General features: G+C 38.2%; 1 protein-coding gene across 1 annotated transcript in view; it reads left to right on the top strand.

The window, feature by feature from the left end:
- LOC104984464 overlaps window positions 1-16,262 on the top strand; it is a 77,998-nt gene extending 61,736 nt beyond the window's left edge. Inside the window, exon 7 of the mRNA XM_010834192.1 lies at window positions 16,221-16,262. Coding sequence (XP_010832494.1) covers window positions 16,221-16,262 — 42 coding nt within the window. The remainder of the gene's footprint in view (window positions 1-16,220) is intronic.
- The last annotated feature ends 3,085 nt before the right edge of the window (window positions 16,263-19,347 follow it).

The following is a 19,347-nucleotide window of genomic DNA, read 5'->3' as shown; positions in this document are numbered from 1 at the left end:
TGCAGTCCAAGGGACTCTCAAGAGTTTTCTCCAATACCACAGTTCAAAAGCATCAATTCTTTGGCACTCAGCTTTCTTTATAGTCCAACTCTCACATCCATACATGACTACTGGAAAAACCATAGCTTTGACTAGATGGACCTTTGTTCATCCGCCACTAACCCCCCATCTCTGGCAACCACTAAGATGATTTCTTTATCTATGAACTTTTTTTTTTCCAATTATTATTTTTATTTTACATAAAAATTGATCATGTGAAATTTATCTTTCTCCGACTTACTCAACTTCGCATAATGCCCTCAAAGTCCATCCATGTTGACAAATGGCAAGATTTCCTTCTTTTCTATTGTTGGATAATATTCCATTGCATATGTGCCACATTTCTTTATCTGTTCATCCATCAGTGGGCACTTTGGTTGCTTCCATGTGTTGGCTATTGTGAATAATACTGCAGTGTTGATGGGGGTGCAGATACTTTTTTGAGTGAGGGTTTTTGTGCTTTTCTCTTATTTATTTATGTTTTTATATGAAGTGTTACATGCTTTGTCCTTGCATTGTTCAGTGGTCCTAAAATTGTATCCATTCTTCCCCTTGATCTAAAATTTGTCCTGTAAGAGTGATGATGTCTATGATGTTGTACATCTAAAAATCCCTGTTTGGAAAATTTATATATAAAAAAAATATATCTGAATGGTTGTTGGTTGAGTTAATGAATACTTTTTCTGGCCAGACGGTTTTCTCAGTTAACATGTTTAGTGTCAAAACTCAGTCTCAAATCCTGCAGGAGGATATTGATGGTCGTGGCAGGTGATAACCTGTGAATCTCCATCCTTTGCCATTCTCTCATCTGCTCTTCTTCCTGTTCACATGTCAGACACCAAGGGAAATGCCTTTTTCTGTTCCCCAGCTCTCACTTAACAGCAAAGGGCAAAGAAAAACTTACCCAAGGCGAGAAGGTGTGAGAAGGTGTTGGAAAAGAACCCAAATTCCTTCAACAGTGGTAACATGAAACCAAGCCCTTGCTGGCTGGATTTCTGAGTGCTTGGTATTCAGAGAAAAAGCACTTCAGAGAATTGGATTCACTCTCACTTATAGCCTCAATTAAACAGCATACAGGAAACCTAATCTATGGAAAACCACAAAATATTCCACTTTACATATTTTTTTAAAGTAGTGATGAAAAGTTCTTAGACCAGTATACAAATCTCCAGTGGGGCTTGTCTATCTGGGGCACATTTCTCATCCTGCCCTGGTGACACTGAGCTATATCAGTGTGTTAGCATGAATGCCACACATGCTCAGTTCTCTGGAAAGTAAGAACAGAAAAGTACAATTATTTTGATAACCTCCTTCTCAAAAGAAATGACATTTTTGCTCTAAAATTTCCCCTTCAAGTAAAGCCAAGTTACTCAGTGGAATTTATCCTTAGAATAAATGAAAATTTGTGCCAGCAGATATTTTTAAAAGTCCTTTTATCTGGTTGCCAATGCTATGATAGCCATTTCTTCCCCATCAGTTTGACTCCTGCCAAATGCATCCTTTGCAAGCCTTACTGCCATGTCCATGTCAGCAAAGCTGCGGAGGTATTTTGGCATTTGACCAAATAATTGCAAATTGTCCCAGTTATTCAACTGGAGAATTCATTTATTTTGGAGCTAATGACAGATTTTTAAAAATGGGTTTTTTTTTCAGGTAAAGCACTAACACAGATGAAAAGCCTGCTGCTGTGCAAGTCCTGAGGGTTTACCAAGTCTTCCTGCCCCTCCCTCCATCCTCAGTAATCACAGTCTCCCAGAACAGTGCTTTCAGCTTTCCTTGGCTGTTGCCTGAGAGAGATTTTTACAACTGCAGTGGAAGAGCCTTGTCTATAGAGTCACTGACTTGTGGGTTGAGGCTTGGGGAGGTTGGATGTGGCAGAGTCTCATTTGCTGCTCTTGATTAGGCTGTTGGTTGCGTGTGTATCTAGATAGATAGATAGATAGATAGATAAGGTCCATTTCTACAGTTTTTATTGACTTTGCTACAGAATTGCTCCATGTCTTGGTTGCCCACCCATGAGACATACAGGACCCTAGCTCCGTACTCAGGGATTGAACCCACACCCTCTGCACTGAAGATGAAGTCCCTACTTGCTGAGCCTTTGGATACCTAACGCAAAAATCTTAGCTAGAGCAGCATTTGCTCTGTTTCCTTACCTAAAGGAAAAAAGAGGAGGGATTGTTATGCTTATGTTAGAGTTACCATTATGTGTTTGAAATGTACTATTTGAGTAATCAGTATTAATTACCAAAGATTAGAAAGTGGGTCAGGAAGATCCCCTGGAGGAGGATATGACAACCCTCTCCAGTACTCTTGCTTAGAGAATCCCATGGACAGAGGAGCCTGGCAGGCTACAGTCCATGGGGTCACAAAGAGTCAGACACGACTGAGCGACTAACACTTTTCGCTTTTTTCATTTTCAGAAAGTGCAGGCAAGTATAAAACCATAGAAAAGCTCAAAAGTCATACTCACCAGGAAAAAAAAAAAAAGATGTTAAAAATCTTGGAATAAATACTTTTCTTTTTCCTTATTTTTCTTATGTTTTTCTTTTTCTTTTTGTATTTCATTCCAGGATGGGGTGTGTTGTATACCTGAGTGTATTTGGGTGCACACTATAGTGTTTCTATATAGACAGTCTTATTTTGTACTGACTACTCTAAAACCTGCTTCATTCATGTTTTAAAGAGGTGGGAGGGGGGAATCAGAAAGATTATGCTAGAATGGATGACCAGGGGAAATCCTTTCTGATGAGTGACATTCATGGTGAGATATTAAGGTTGAAACCTGTTCATGCTAAGAATGCAGAGAAAAACATTGTAGGGAGACATCATAACAGCTGAGAAGGTTTTCTGTGGGGAAAGAGCTCCTCTTCCTCTTGCACCTAAAAGGAGCAGGAGTTGAAGCACAAAGGGAAGTGGGATGATAGGGTAAAAGTTCGGCAGGATTGGATCATCTGTGTACCTTCTAGGCCAGGCTTATTTCACTTGATGTATTATGACTGTCTTTCCATGGTCAGTAATCTAAAGGCAGTAGTGTGTGCTAAGAGCCTGGTCTCTGGAGTCAGATAAATCTGTTGTGTAAACTTAGTCTAGCTAATTAATTTTCCCAAGTCTTAATTTCCAGATCTTTAAAATGGAGGTGGTTATAGGCACTACTTGATGGGGTCATTGGAGGAAAAGTCAGATAATATGCACAAAGCAGTGAAGAACCTGACACCACCTTTAATCACTTTTATGGTGGAATTTATTCAGGACACACTGACAGAGTAACCAAGGGCTTGCTCAAGAAAGGTTATTTAGCAGAAGCTATAATGGAGCTTCAAATAACAAAGCACTGAAAGCCTCAGGTTTCTTCTTTACCACCTTTGGAATAAAGAGCCGAGGTGCTCCATTGCCTGGTGTCCTCTTCAGAGCCAAGTGCTGTTACCGGCTTTTAGGATATTAAGTGCAGAACCTTGGCCTTTCCTACTCTTTCTCACCTAGCATCTTACTCAGCACTTTTGAAGCAGAAGATGGTCAGTGAATCCCTGTGGAATGCATGATAAACAGTCACGGCCACCATGAACCTCAGCCTTTGCTTTTCCAGAAGGGAGGCTGCTGCTGCTGCTGCTAAGTCGCTTCAGTCGTGTCCGACTCTGTGCGACCCCATAGACAGCAGCCCACCAGGCTCCCCCGTCCCTGGGATTCTCCAGGCAAGAACACTGGAGTGGGTTGCCATTTCCTTCAATGCAGGAAAGTGAAAAGTGAAAGTGAAGTTGCTCAGTCGTGTCTGACTCGTAGCGACCCCATGGACTGCAGCTACCAGGCTCCTCCGTCTATGGGATTTTCTAGGCAAGAGTACTGGAGTGGGGTGCCATTGCCTTCTCTGGAAGGGAGAATACATATAGGAAAAATGAAGCAGGCTTTATAACATGTTAAAAGTATACTGTGACTTTTAAAAAGGAGGTTGAAAATCTGTAAGATTGTAAGATTCTTATAAAACATGACAGAGCTGCTATGGCACGTGTAGCTACTGGTAATGCTCTGCAGACTATATAAAGTGGCATCGTTGTGACCGTCCCCTTCTTCTGAAGTGCCACATTGGCTGCTAAATATATCAAAGATCACCTCTGCGTGTGGCATCAATATTGACATATTAATGATGATTTTTCTCTGGTTTGTGAAATTATGTGTATTTAAATATTCTTGTTTATGTGTCTATCATGAACACATATTATGTGTTGAGAAAAAAATGGAAAGCAATTCAGAAATAATATCCTTTCATTGTTTTTACCCAACTCTTCATGCAACTTCACATTCATAATCCTAGCATTTCCAGCTCTAAGGACCATACGCACATGTCTTTTTTAGAATTTTAAAAATAAGATCTGCTGAGTCTTCCAAATACTGAGAGCTTAACACTGATGTGGCTTTCAGTAGGGTACCTGATGGATCATTTTTTAAATATGCAGTTTGCTCTCAAGAGACATGAATTTTGATTCTTACTTTGGTCATTTACTAGGTATAAACTCTTAGACTTCATCATTTGCAAACCTGGGAAAACAGTGCCTCCCTTATGTAATTTGTAGATTATCTGGCAATTCACATTTGATAGGAAAGTACTTTTAAGCCATCAGCACAAACACCAGCTGCTGTTTTTTGGTTGTGATTCAGTATTGTAGTGTCTTATGAAGGCCTGCGGTTTATTTTTATCTAAAGTTACTGGGACAGTTATTTTACACTGAGATAATTTGTGATTTATTGAAACAGTTTCCTCTTCATTAATGGACTATTCTCTTTGAAAATTAGATATTAAAATTTATAATTGTTTGTGGGAACAGTGGAATGTGACCTGGATTGCTCCTCCATAAAGAGATTGTTTTATTTTTTATTTTAAAGTGTTAATCAAACCTGGGGATATTTGCTTTTCCATCCTTAGACCAGCCAGTGCCCATTTTTAGGTTAGGCAGTGCCTGATGCTCAGTGTTGAATATAGGAGTGTTTCCTCTATTCATGGTTGGTCAGCTGGCTTGGAAAACCTGGATTCTTCACTGTGACAAAACTATAGAAAAATATGGTCTGCTTAGGTGACCACGCCGGAAATGAGATGGGTTTTGAGCAGCTGGGGATTTATTACTTCAAGCTTCCTTAAACTCAATAGTCCAATCAGCTTCTCGATGCTTCTGAATTTCATCTTTTGCCAAAATATACAACATCAAATAATGTTTGAAAATATCTTTGGTGCTCAGCTTATGGGTATTTTTTGATTCAGTGAGTAACAAGGAGCTACTTGACACTGTCAAATATGGAGTGCTGGCTTATTACACAAGTGAATGGGTCAGGAGGGACTACTGACTTAACTACCTGCTGGGACGCCCCCTCCCCATACTGCTAATACCTGGAATTGATCTAGCCCCTCTGTAAGATTCCTGAGATCCTTCCAGTTGAGAGCGCAGTTATTCCTTCTACCTGCTGCAGAGACTGGAAAGAAGTGTGGTAATTGCTCTGTCCTCTGGGCATGTGGAACATCAGAGGAGCTTTGAGGTTTCAAGAAATGCTTGTTCCTCTACCCTCAGGACAGACCCTGTCTTTCCACTGGGATGAGAGCCTCCCTCTAGCCCAGTGCTGCCCAGTAGAAATGTCATGTGAACTACCTATATAATTAACATTTTTCTGCTAGTCATAGAAACATAAAAAATATGAAAACACTTTTAATATATCTAATGTAACTCAGTATATCTAAAACATTATTTAAACATGTGTCAGTACAAAAATTATGAATTGAATATTTTACACACTTTTTTGTGTATTAAGTATTCAAAATCTGGCACATAATTTATACCCATAGTGTATCTCTATCCAATACATGACTAGTTACATTTCAAATGCTCACAGCCACAGGTGGCTTGTAGCTAGTACACTGGACAATGCCTGTCTAGTTTATTCCTTATCAGCCTAGCCAGTAGTGAAAGATGCCATTTCTCTGTAGCAGCCTTTTCCCCTCAGATAATTATTGATCATCTAATACTGATATTGTTTACTGTGTCTTGATTCAGTGACCACGAAACTTGAGTTTCAATCAATGACTCAAATTCTAAAAACGATAACACGTGGTTAGTAGTACAAGTAAAGAGAAGTGTCTGATTATCTGTTAATTGCATCAGACAGGATCTGATGGGTATAAGTTTTTTAAAAATTTAGAGGATAGCTTGGGATCATCTGAGTCACAATTATAGACTATATGGAATACAAGGCACTGGCTTTGGAGGGGCTCTGGATAACCTCACAAAGTGAGAGTGATTTTACAAGAGTAGGTGAAATCGAGGTAGAAGGATGAACTCATGGGACTGCTGTTGGAGAGATGTTGTGTACTGTTAGATGATGCCAGACACAGAAGAAATTTTATTAGGATGCCAGTCATCCTGCCCCTCCAGTGTAATGGCAGGCATTGCCAGTTATAGTCATCAGTTTGTTTTGGAAGTTCTCCTTTGTTGGGCATCTCCTGAGTGATGTGAAGAAGGTCTACCAGCAATGCAAACAATAGAACTGCCTTTTAACCAAGTGCTAACCTATGTTAGTCAACATTCTAAGGGACTTACCTACTTCTTACAACTTAATTTTCACAAAAATGTTACCAAGGAGACACTGTTATCATCTCCATTTAATGGATGAGGAAACTGAAATTTAGTGATGTTAGGAAATGGGCCAAAGATCACATGGATATTAAGTGGAGGAATCAAGACTTTGGCCCAGTTCTATCCAGTCCTCAGTGTTATATTTTAGTCTACACTGTTCCCCCAATTAGACAAAACTGTGGCTCAAAATATAAATAACTAGTCATAGATTATAAACACATATCTCTATTAATGGAGAAGCTTGATTACATGTTGTCTGCTTTTAGCTAGGTTAGATTGAAATTAAAATATTAAGTGCATTTAAATCATTTAACTTATTCAAGAACCAATTCAGATGCCACTTTCTGTAAAGAGCCCTGCTTCAAGCCCCTCATTTGGGATTCATCTCTCCTTTCTCTGATCTCCCCAAACAATTTACACATCTCATGATGCATAATAACCTTCTCCTTTGATTATTGTTATAGATGAGCACGTTTTATCTGCTTTTCCTCTCTAGCTGCTACATGTGTCTTATATTAATACAAAGTATCTGCTCAGAATGTATGTGTCAAATGGATGAGCTAAATGGCTAGATGGACAGAGAGATGAGTGAATGAGTTAATTAATAAATGCAGAAATGAAAACATTCTTGCTGCTGCTGCTGCTGCTAAGTCACTTCAGTCGTGTCCGACTCTGTGCGACCCCATAGACGGCAGCCCACCAGGCTCCCCTGTCCCTGGGATTCTCCAGGCAAGAACACTGGAGTGGGTTGTCGTTTCCTTCTCCAATGCATGAAGGTGAAAAGTGAAAGTGAAGTCGCTCAGTTGTGTCTGACTTTTAGAGACCCCATGGACTGCAGCCTACCAGGCTCATCCATCCATGGGATTTTCCAGGCAAGAGTACTGGAGTGGGCTGCCATTGCCTTCTCCGGAAACATTCTTACCCCCCTTCAAAATAAGAGAACTGTTTGGCATAAATTACCTTCAAAGTCGATTTGGGGTTAAAGTCTTTATGATGATAACTTGCAACATAACTATTGTAAGGGGGCCAGTTTTTTAGAACCCAAGTCATCAAGTACTTGAAATATTAAAGATGTCTATTATGTATGCACTGGTTTATTATCTACCACACACAGGCAGTTGGTCTTTGATTTCACAGAGCTGGCTTCATACACTTTAGAAAACATCTTTTCTCCTGACCCTCCTCCAAATTGTGCCTTGGCAAGGAGAACACTGAGAGCTCTGGACACTGCAGAAACCACTCTGTGCTTTCAGCAGGAAAACCTGTTTCTGGAACTGGTAGTTTTCAGGGAACAGGGGCCCCGTTTACTCTTTGGACAGGTTTTAGAGAAAAATCGTACAGTGAGGAGCTTTAGCACTGTGGAGGACCTTGCACTGATCTTGAAGAACTTTTCTTGGGATGTCCATTATCTCTGTCATCCCAGTGCGTATACCAGACTCACGAAACAGAATGGAGTTGTGTCCCAAGTGGAAAAGCGGTCACCCTATCAAAGATACTTTGGGCACCATTTGGAATGTTTAGAAAGTAGCCATGTGAAAGTGTTGTTTCCTCTCCAAACTGGATTCATGCGCTCATCCAGTTGCTATTTATCTATGTATGTCGTCTCTCCCCTTTTATTCCAGAAAGGATTTATAGTGGACAGAGGAGCCTGGTGGGTTACATCCATTGGGTTGCAAAGAGTTGGACATGGCTGAAGTGAGTTAGCACACATGAATGCACATACATAGCAAAACATTTTGAGTCCCAAAATATTTGGAATGTTTCTATAGGTCAAGGGCTAGAGTTGTCCAGTGAATTGATCTAAAGAACTGGAGTCTTCTGACTCAGACATGAATTCAATTACGATATTGCTGTCTTTTTTTTTTTTTTTTCTGTAGTACATAGAGTAAAACACAAATGTAAATTTGTGATGGCCTTCTCGGTTTTTCAGATCAGGCAGTTGTCTACTTTTGATTACGTATAAAAGAAATGAAAGATCATTTTTTCCCATTACTCTGTCTCCTGGATTTCTCTGTAAATGATATTTCATATACTCTGTTGTTGCAGTTAGTAATGATGTGTAAAGATAAACGATTTTAATGAATGTATTACTTGCAACTGTGGCATATCTCTTTTCATTGATACCGCTGGAAAATTATTATAAATTCAGTCAAATGAAGGTGCTTAAGGGGAGTAAGGTCATGCTAATAGAGAACTGTGTTCTTTTATTTTACTAACAAATTCCTGTTAGTTTTTCCCTAGGATTTTACCTTTTGCAAATGATTTCCTTGACTTTATTCATGCCTCTGTAGTTTCTACACAAACATCTAATTGACCAAGAGCAGTGAATGAAATTATTGCATTTTCCTGTCAAGCAAGTTTTGGAATGCACCTGGTACTTAACAACCCATTACTTTTTTATTTATTTCACTCCATTAACTATTATGACATCATAACTAAAAATGTTGCTTTGGTTATACTGCATAAGCCTCTTTTTCTCATAGTTTTTTTGAGGCGGTAAATGTAATAATTCATTCTTCACTCAGTTGCTGCCTACTGAATCCCTACTAGGGTCAGCTGGGAGTTTTATGGAAAGGACTTGACATAGAACTTCATATGCAAGGGCCAGTGGCACTTGCTAAGCTATGGAGTGGGTCATCTGGATGAATAAAGTGTTGAGTTAGCAGAGGATGTAACAGTGTATGGTAACTTTGAAAGTCAGAGGGACATTTAGCTCAGAAGCAGGCACTGACCCTGAATCTGTCCTTTGAACCTCTGAGTTTACCCAGTCTGTGACGGCATAGTTTATTAAATAGCTAAAAGATACTGGGGCTTCCCAGGCGGCACTAGTGGTAAAAAACCCACCTCTCAATGCAGGAGAGGTAAGAGATGCGAGTTTGATCCCTGGGTTGGCAAGATCCCCTGAGGAGGGCATGGCAGCCCACTCCAGTATTCTCGCCTGGAGAAACCCGTGGACAGAGGAAGCTGGTGGGCTGTGGTCCATAGGGTCACAGAGTCTGACATGACTGAAGCAACTTAGCATGTATGCAGGTGAAGGCACATGGTAATACTTCACTTGAAGGCACATCAGTGTTTGCATTAACATGTAGGTGCAAGGCATATATTAAGAATTCATAAATAACATTGGCTGGTGTGTTATTTTATTTTCATCATCATCTTCATCGTCATCAAATATAACCCATTACTTCAAATACCTGACAGTGAAGTTGGGGAAAATAAGGTTGTGAGTGTGTGTGTTTATTAGAGAGAGGGTCGAATTCTTATGAAGTATTACTTTCATGGCCAATGTGGATTTTGCAAATGACCAACACTTCCCAAAGTTTGAGGGAAGTTCAGGTTGAATATTGGTAAGAATTTAGGATACCAGAACCAAGGGAACTAAAAGACATAGGAGCTAGGCAAAAATGAGACTCACATGAGCACCCAGAGGTGCCGTCCTCGTGCTTGGTCTGAGGAGCAGAGTTGGGAAAAGACAGAAGCCACCAGGGGTGTATAAAGCAGTCCAGGGGAACAGGCAGTGAACTGTGTTCCTCTCTGAAAGGCCGTGCTTTGCAGGTTTCCTCGTTGATTTGCTTCTCCTTTACCACTGCTGCTTGGCCACACCAGAGACATTAATGTAAGAAAAATTAAGTGACAATAAAAATAACATTGTAAGACATGCCTCCAGGCAGAATGACTGTCAGGTACTGGATGATGGTGGAATGAATTGTGCTGGAATCTGGAGGACATAGGTGTCTTATGGCCTGAGGTATAAAGGACTCCACTATGAGAAAGGAAGCTTTAACTTGGCTTCTGAAAAATTGGGCAGACAGGATCTTACTTATCATCCGTATTACCTGACACCTGCTTGGCCAGACTGGAAATCTTAAAGTTAACCTTTCCTCCATCCCAGCACCCTGCAATGAAAAGAAAATACTCTGCTGCTGCTGCTGCTAAGTCGCTTCAGTCGTGTCCGACTCTGTGTGACCCCGCAGACGGCAGCCCACCAGGCTCCCCCGTCCCTGGGATCCTCCAGGCAAGAACACTGGAGTGGGTTGCCATTTCCTTCTCCAATGCATGAAAGTGAAAAGTGAAAATGAAGTCGCTCAGTCGTGTCCAACTCTTAGCGATCCTGTGGACTGTAGCCCACCAGGCTCCTCTGTTCATGGGAGTTTCCAGGCAAGAGTACTGGAGTGGGTCGCCAGTGCCTTCTCCGAGATACTCTCTCTAGTTGACTTTAATTTCTGAAGAATCCCTGTCATTTATTCCTGAAGTTTCACTTCCCAGCTACGCCTCCTCTCCGTGCCCGCTCCGCCCCCAGTGTATTCCTCCCAACCTTTGATCGTGGGGCCACTTGATCTTAGTAGACATCACTATCGGTTTTAAAATAAATATTTCATGAGATCAGTTTGTTGTGAATGATTAGTTTTCTGATTTTTCTCCCCCAATAATACATGCATGTCCAACCCAGAAAATTTGGAAATAAGTTTCATCAAAATGAGATTCAAAGAATCTGTAATTAATCCAACCCCAAAGTGCTATTAATAATTACAGTGATTATTTTTGCTTATATTTCCAAGTTTACCTTATTATGAATAACATTGCTATTTCAATAATATCATATTTGACAATAAAAGCTCACTTACTTCTAATTTGATTAACCTCTTTAGTATTTTGTGAACATCTTTTCTTCTCTCATGCATGTACTTCAGTAACATCATTTTTTCAAGGATAATTTTAGAAATACATATTTCTTGGTCAAGTTATATGCATATTTTTAATACTTTTGGTATGTATTGCCAGATTACCTTGAGCACATTTATATCCATGTATGTCAAATGGAAGTATTTGAGAGTTGCTCCTTCTTGGATCCTTAGCTAATACTGATATTTGTAATATAAATAAATAATTAATTAAATGCTCTGCTACTTTGATGTGAGGAAAATGGAATTTCATTACAGTATCATTCTAATTTCCACTAACTTAATTACTAATGAGCTTAAATTTTTTCTTGTTTGTATCTTCTGTCATTTATTTATATTTTCTTATGAATTGTTTACTCATAGTATTTGTCCATATTGTTTTGACAGTATTTTTTACTTTGTTATCTGATTTGAGAGATGTGTATGCTTGATACATATCTGATTTGAGATTTTGTATATATTTCTTTATATTAAGAATAGTAACTCTATTTCTGCCACATATGCCAATTTTTATTTCTTATGTCAAATATCTCTTTCTGTCTTTCCCTTGTGATTTATGATTTCCTAACAAAGATTTTCCTCACTCTAATTATTCAGACATATATCTGTATTTTTGCCTACCATGTTTATGATTACATTTTTCATATTTAAGTTTCATCTTTCTTATGTTATTTTGGATGAGAATAAAGGATCCATTATACAATTTTGGCTGTTTATAAGATGTGGCTTCTTTTATTGTTCTGTGTATTCCTTGTAAGTAGCATCCATTGTAACATTAAGATGAATTTTCAATATCTAATAGTACACATCATGTAAAAAATATCTGGTATTTTCTTTTTTCCATGTGAAGCTTAGATTTATTTGTTAAAATTTCAGTATAATTTCTAGTGGAACTTATAGTTCTACTAGGAATAGATTACTTGCAATACTGTTTCTAATTATATAGTAACATTTGTATCTCTCTATATTGAAGTCTTCTTTTCTGCTCTTTAGGGAAATATTGTGCTTTCATTCGTGTAAACCCTTATGTGATAATTTCTGAATGTTTACATTTTATCCTTGTCTCAGTTCTGAATCTAAATGGAACTTCACAAATATTTGTCTCCAGTGTGATATTAAGGAAAATGCTTACTATTGCATATTACTAGACATTTTAAAATTGGAAATAAATGTTAAAATATTTCTAAGGTTTATTTGGTCATCTGTTAGGATATTTTCCCCCATTTTTTGACTTAGTTATTTCAGGGATTAAATTTAGAATATATCGGGGCTTCATTTTAGAAATATATTGACATTAACTTGTATTATTGAACAAATTTTGTTGTAATATTTTATATTATTGCAATATTCTTACTGACTTAATAATATTTATGAATATATATTTATATTCACATGGAAAATTCATCTCTAGTCTTTTGTCTTTCCGTCTTTTGGGGGAGTTCAGCTTTTGGCCTTAGTTTATGCTGAATTCTTGCTCAATTTACAAACTATTCCACCCTTTTCAGTGTTCTAGAAGGTACAAAGTTTGAACGAATTCACCCAAAAGCTGGTTTTGGAATGGTAATCCTGAGAAAGTATTTTTAAAATGGGCAGAAGATCTAAATATACATTTCTCCAAAGAAGACATACAGATGGCCATAAAGCACATGAAAAGATGCTCAGCATCACTATCAGAGAAACACAAATCAAAACTACAATGAGGTATCATGTCACACCAATCAGAATGGCTGTCATCAAAAAGTCTACAGGCAATGAATTCTGGAGAGGATATGGAGAAAAGGGAACTCACTCACACTGTTGGTGGGAATGTAAATTGGTACAGCCACTGGGGAGAACAGTATGGAGGGTCCGTAAAAAAACTAAAGATGGAACTACTATATGATCCAGCAGTCCCACTCCTGAGAAAAATCACAATCTGAGAGGAAACATGCGTCCCCACGTGCACTGCAGCAGTGTTTACAGTAGCCAACACTGGAAGCAACCTCAGTGACCAGCGACAGAGGAATGGATGAGGAAGATGTGATGCGTGTGTGCAATAGAATGTTACTCAGCCATCAGAATGAATGGGATCATGCCATTTGCAGCAACATGGATGGATCTAGAGATGGTCATACTAAGTGAGGTAAGTCAGACAGAGAAAGGCAAATATCATATGATATCACTCATACCTGGAGTCTGATTATTTTTTAAAGTTACAAATGAATGTACTAAAGAAACAAACTTGCGAATATTGAAAAGAAACTTACGGTTACCAAAGGGGAAAGGTGGGAGAAGGGATAAATCAAGAATTTGTGATGAACACATACACACTGCTATTCATAAGACAGGTAATCAACAAGGACCTACTGTATAGCACAGAGAGCTCTACTCAATTTTCTGTGATAACCTATATGAGAAAAGAATTCAAAAAAGAATGAATATATGTATATGTGTAACTGAATCACTTTGCTATACACCTAAAACTAACACACTATACATCAATTATGCTCCAATAAAATTAAAATATTGATTTTTAAAAAAATATTCCAATTACTTACTGGCAAAATTGTGGAATGTCTTGGTTGTCCTTAAAAATAATCCCAGGGACAGTGTGGGGAGCGTCTATAGGAATAATATGAAACTTTGAGTTTCGTATTCATGTGGGAGTTGGTTTATTGTATACTTTTTCACTTTTATACACATTTGATGTATTTCATAGTAAAAAGTATCTAAAATTAAATAGCCTGAAAAATGTTTTCAGTGATTATTAACTATTTAGGTTTTCTAATGCCTCCAGTTGCTTTGGTAATTTATACTTTATTAGAAGTAGCATGAGCTTTTATTATTCTTAAATGTGTGGTTTTATCAAGTTTCCCATGTCTAATATAGTCTATTTGTATTTTATTTCTCCTAATTGAAGTCTGACTGTTTAAAATCATCTTTCTGTACTTCTGATCATATCACCCATCTTAATTCAGAATTTCCTGTGGGGCAGGCAACAAGGCCTTTAAGGACTGACCCCCAGCCTGCTTCTCAAACGATAGCTCCAGACTTATTCTGTCTCCTGTTTTCCCACATTCTCAAGAGATACTTGGAGTGTTCTGTCTCCTCTGCCTGGGGTATTGTCAGCTTGAAAACCAAGACGCCTGAAGAATGTTCCTTGTTTTAAGTCTTCCATAAGCTCTCTCTTGTTTCTCCCTCCTGTCCCTTCTCTGTGACACATAACATTTCAATCAGACTATGGTGTAGCCTTTGCCAGTCTGTACTGTTTGTGTATTTAGAAACTCACCTTCTTCTTTCCTCCACTCACTCTGCTAACAGAGGCCCTGGTACCCAGGCATTGGGAGAATTTTTTTTTTTCTAATTTCTTTTTTTTAAATTACTTTTAATTGGAGGATAATTGCTTAACGATGTTTTGTGGGTTTCTGCTGTATAACTATGTGAAGCAGCCTAAGTATACATCTGTCCTCTCCCTCCCACCCCCCACACCGTTCCAGCCTTCTGAGTTGTTGCAGAGCACAGGGTTAAGCTCCCTGTGTTAAACAGCAACTTCCCACCAGCTGTCTGTTTGACTTACGGTAATGTATGTGTTTTAAGGTTATTTTCTCTATTTGTCCCATACTCTCCTTCCCACATTGTGTCCATAAGTCTGTTCTCTATTCTGCGTCTCTATTCCTGCCGTGCAAATAGGTTCATTAGTATCATTTTTCTAGATTCCATACAAATTTGTTAATATCCGATATTTGTTTTTCTCTTTCTGACTTCACTTGTAGAACAGGCTCTAGTTTCATCCACCTCACTAGCACTGACTCAACAATCTAATACTATTAGAAAACCCTAAAGATACCATCAGAAAGTTACTAGAGCTAGTCAATGAATTTATTAAAGTCACAGGATACCAAATCAATACACAGAAATCCCTTGCATTCCTATACACTAAAAACAAAAAATCAGGAAGAGAAATTAAGGAAACAATCCCACTGATGATTGTAACAAAAAAGAATAAAATACCTAGGAATAAGCCTACGTAAAGAGACGTGGGGCGAATATTTATGGGATGGGGACGCTATGGGACGGGCTATGTATCTTCCTTGGACCAGCAGTCGTCTTATATGTCCCCAGCGCTGAGCAGAAGTAGGTGCTCATTAAATGTTTGCTGGGTGACTGGTGAGTAAGTGGGGTGGACATGATATATTCAGAGAATCAGAAGCAGGGGAAGGCTGGACCCCAGTGGGATTAGTGGAGAGAAGTAGTGGAAGATAACTTTGGGACATGCTGTCACTCAGTTTATGAGTGGGAGTGAGTGCAGAAGGCAAAGAACATGTCCATGGGCTGTTTGAATGATAAGCTAGTGCTCTTTGGTATTTAACACAGAAATGTGTATCATTTCCAACTCGTAATTTGCAAGAAGTGATGTCTGTGTTAAAGAGACAACAGTGTGTCTCTGAAACACATTCTTATCATATCCAAATCACTTTCTCATCATTTTCTTAAGTGTAATTTCATCAGAATGACTAAAAAGAATTTAGAAAGACAGTTGTCTCAACTCCAGATCTGTTCAGACAGAGAATATTGAGCAGACTGTGCTTTTCCTCCTGTCTTTGGATGGGCTAACTATGGTCTTCCCCTGAAGATCAAGGCTGTTTTACAGGTTTCCTTGTAGGGTTATTCAGATTTCTTGTAAGCGTGAACTACATTGGTGAGCATAGTTGGGTGGAAGGAAACCCAGTAATGACCCAATCCAAGTGGTTTGGTTGAGTTGGCCATCAACATAGGCAGAGAGTGCAGTTTTTCCATCATATAGTCTTTTTAGACTTCTGACTATAGTTCAGAAGTCATATGTTAGTCAAGGCCGTGGGCCCTTTTTGATAATTGGCTCATTTGCTTCTCTGTTGGTATCATTTAGATGGCGGAACGTCTGCTGGAAGAAGATGGCCAGAATTCATAACAATATGTCTATTAATTGGATTATCTATATAATAGTTACTAGTCTATAGTTCTTGTATGTTTACTTACTGTTCTATAGTTCTTGTATGTATGTTGAGGGTGAGAGAGGAGGGATATATGTGACATTTGCATACTATATATTTGCAGGTGACAGAGAAAATCAGGGTCTAAAGGAGGAGAAAACTTCCAAATTGACTTTAGATTGCTAAGCTTTCGTCTAATCTACTGCTCTGTGCATTTGATTCATAGCTACTGAAGTAGATACATCTTTTGACCACTGTAAAATTTCTTCTCTACTCTCCTGCAGGCCCCAATGGGCTTCCCAAATAAATTGGAGGTAGTTAACTGTTATCAGCCATTATATTGGCAACTATCAAAATGATTAGAGCTGTCCAAAGATCCAACAGACTTTCTTGAGAAATGTGCAGTATGAGCTAGATAACCACTTGGGAGGCATGATGTGGAGGGAATTCAGGCACAAGATATAAAGTAGCTTTGGTCTAACCTGGCTGACTTTGGTATGTATAAAATTGGATGTTTGAAAGCTGTTCAGGAAGATAATTCCAGTGGATTCTACACTGTTCAAAGGGAAGAGAATGAATTAAGCATTTCCCTGTTTCTAGAACCTAACACAGCACATGGTATTATGTGGGTATACACTAGATGTATATGGAATTAGATCTGAATCTGAATAATTGATTACAATGTCATACTCCAAGGAAATTTGTAAAGGCTGACATACTGAGGTTGTGGTTGCAAATATGAACTGCAAATTGGAATTAATTATCCTAGTCCTCTTTAGGGAAGCACTTTCTCTTGTCAATCCAGATGAATGATGCAAAAACACATTCTGGAATTGAATTAGCTGGGTAATTCTTGACTTTGCTCAAGACTTTAAACTGGTGGGAGCTTTAATGGATATTAATTAGTGTGAAAGCTTTTTATTCTTTGAGGGTCTTTTTCTTTTGTCCCTGAAAGAGAAATCTATCTTGATTGGCAGATGGATCCCTTTGTTTCATGTTTTATTATTTTTGAAGAAAGGGGCTTTGATTTCCTGCCAGGGAGCTTTCATAAAAGGACCTTAGCATGCTGAGTCCTGATTAAACATCAGGGAAAGGGGATGATTCTTTTGTATAGCTCTTCCCTGAAAGGTGAGGAAGCCAAAATTACAGTGACTCTAGGACAGTTATCTGCTGAAGGACCACATTCAGCTACAGGAAAAATAAAAAATCAACCATTGCATAGACAGCAGTAATACTGGGATGCAAATATCATTTGTCCCTATTTTATGAATACTTTAAAAAGGTCTGTACAATAAAGGGTCATAATGATACTTTAGTGGAGAGAATATCAGGTTAGTTTTATTTATTGCTGTAGAGTCTTGACCTATATAGAGAGCTTTTTATAAAGTTAAATAGATTTTCATTTAAGGATTCTGCTAATTTTAGCAAGTAAAAGAGATTTACTTTAGTGACAAGTGTTTGTCTAAATTAAACCACTCACGTTGTTTTGGATTTACAAAGGTTGTTTTTAAATCTTCTGTTGTGGCAATCCTGTTAACTAAGTCTGTCTCCCCACTCCCCTCCAAATCAATGATCAAATTCAATTTATAAATAAACAGAGCTGGATTGTCAGCAAGGTTGAGTGTCAGAGAGAGTGGAGTTCTTGAGATTATAGTAGTCTCAGCTTTAATCTTCAGGTATAGCCTGGCTATGCCACTTGCTAGTCATGTGGCCTTGGGCAAGGTTTTAACTGCTTTGAATCTTAGTAAGTGTATACATTGAGATAAACATATTTACCTGGCAGAGGGATTGTGGAAACTTAATCAGATAAAATGCACAAAGCATCTAATGTGCTCTGGATTTTATAGCACTGCTTCTGGCAGCCACAATAGTTTAATGTTAAGACTTCAAAATAAAACTAACCAAAGAGATTATAATTGATGGTTGACTTATTATTATTACTCTTAGCCAGAGATAAAAATAAATTAGTAGAAAGTTTGGGGGTCATTTGCAATTCTTTTAATCACACGACCATATAACATTTATTCTGGGTTTGGCCCAAAACACATTCCAAAGCTGATCAAGAAGTGCCTAGGAGCCAAATGCCAGTTTATCTTTTCCTTTCTCTTGCTTGTGCCCATGAACTGAATTCTTAATATCCTATCTCTTGTAATTTTAATTTTTCACATAAAGGAGAATATTCATAGTCTAAACCTACTAGAAGTTAAAGTTGGGTCAAGTGTTCTCCTAAAAATGAATACACTCTTGTTAAGATGACTAATTCCAGCTCCTAAAAGTGAATATTAAGTATCTTGGGATCAGCTTAATATGCTACAAATGAGCTGCTTGATTCATTATTAATTAATGTGAAATAAAATCATGTAAGTTGAGGGGACTTCCCTGGTGGTCCAGTGGTTAAGACCTCGCCTCCTAATGCAGGGGTTGCAGGTTAGATCCCTGGTAGGGGAGCCAAGATCCCACATGCCTCACCTCCAAAAAACAAAAACATAAAAAAGCAGAAGCAGTACTGTAACAAATTTGATAAAGAATTTAAAAATAGTCCACATTAAAAATTATTTAAAAAATCATGTAAGTTTAGGAATATAACAGGAAATGACAACCTGACTATGTATGTTCAGTTTAGTCTTTCTATTTATTTAAATCAATTGATTTTATATTTTAGAGCCCTTTTAGATTTACAGCATAACTCTGAAGGCATGGTAGCATCCTTTGGAGAGCTTTTCACACAGTCTTTGGTGCCAGTCCTTGAATGCAGATTCTGATTTAAAACTTCATCCTCCTATCCCACCCCCTCCACCCTACCCCCAACCCCTTCCCAGGCAGTTCTCTTAAGTTTTCAGATGCTTCCAATGCAAGGCCAGAGTTGAGACCAACAGCATTAGGGGCTTAAAAATTTCAATATTGATTTTAGTCAAGAGATATGAAACTATTTGAACTAAATAGCTATATAAAAATACATTGTAAAGAATTTACTACTGTATTTTAAAACATAAAAGCTCATGGTTTATCAGGCATTGTGTGTGTAGTTCTCAAATTATAAATGCATAAAGCAAATTAGAGGAA

This window comes from Bison bison, unplaced genomic scaffold (genome assembly GCF_000754665.1).
Source record: "Bison bison bison isolate TAMUID 2011002044 unplaced genomic scaffold, Bison_UMD1.0 scf7180017864029, whole genome shotgun sequence".
NCBI lineage: Eukaryota > Metazoa > Chordata > Mammalia > Artiodactyla > Bovidae > Bison > Bison bison.
The sequence above is the reverse complement of the archived record's forward strand: the minus strand, read 5'-3'. Positions and strand labels throughout refer to the sequence as shown.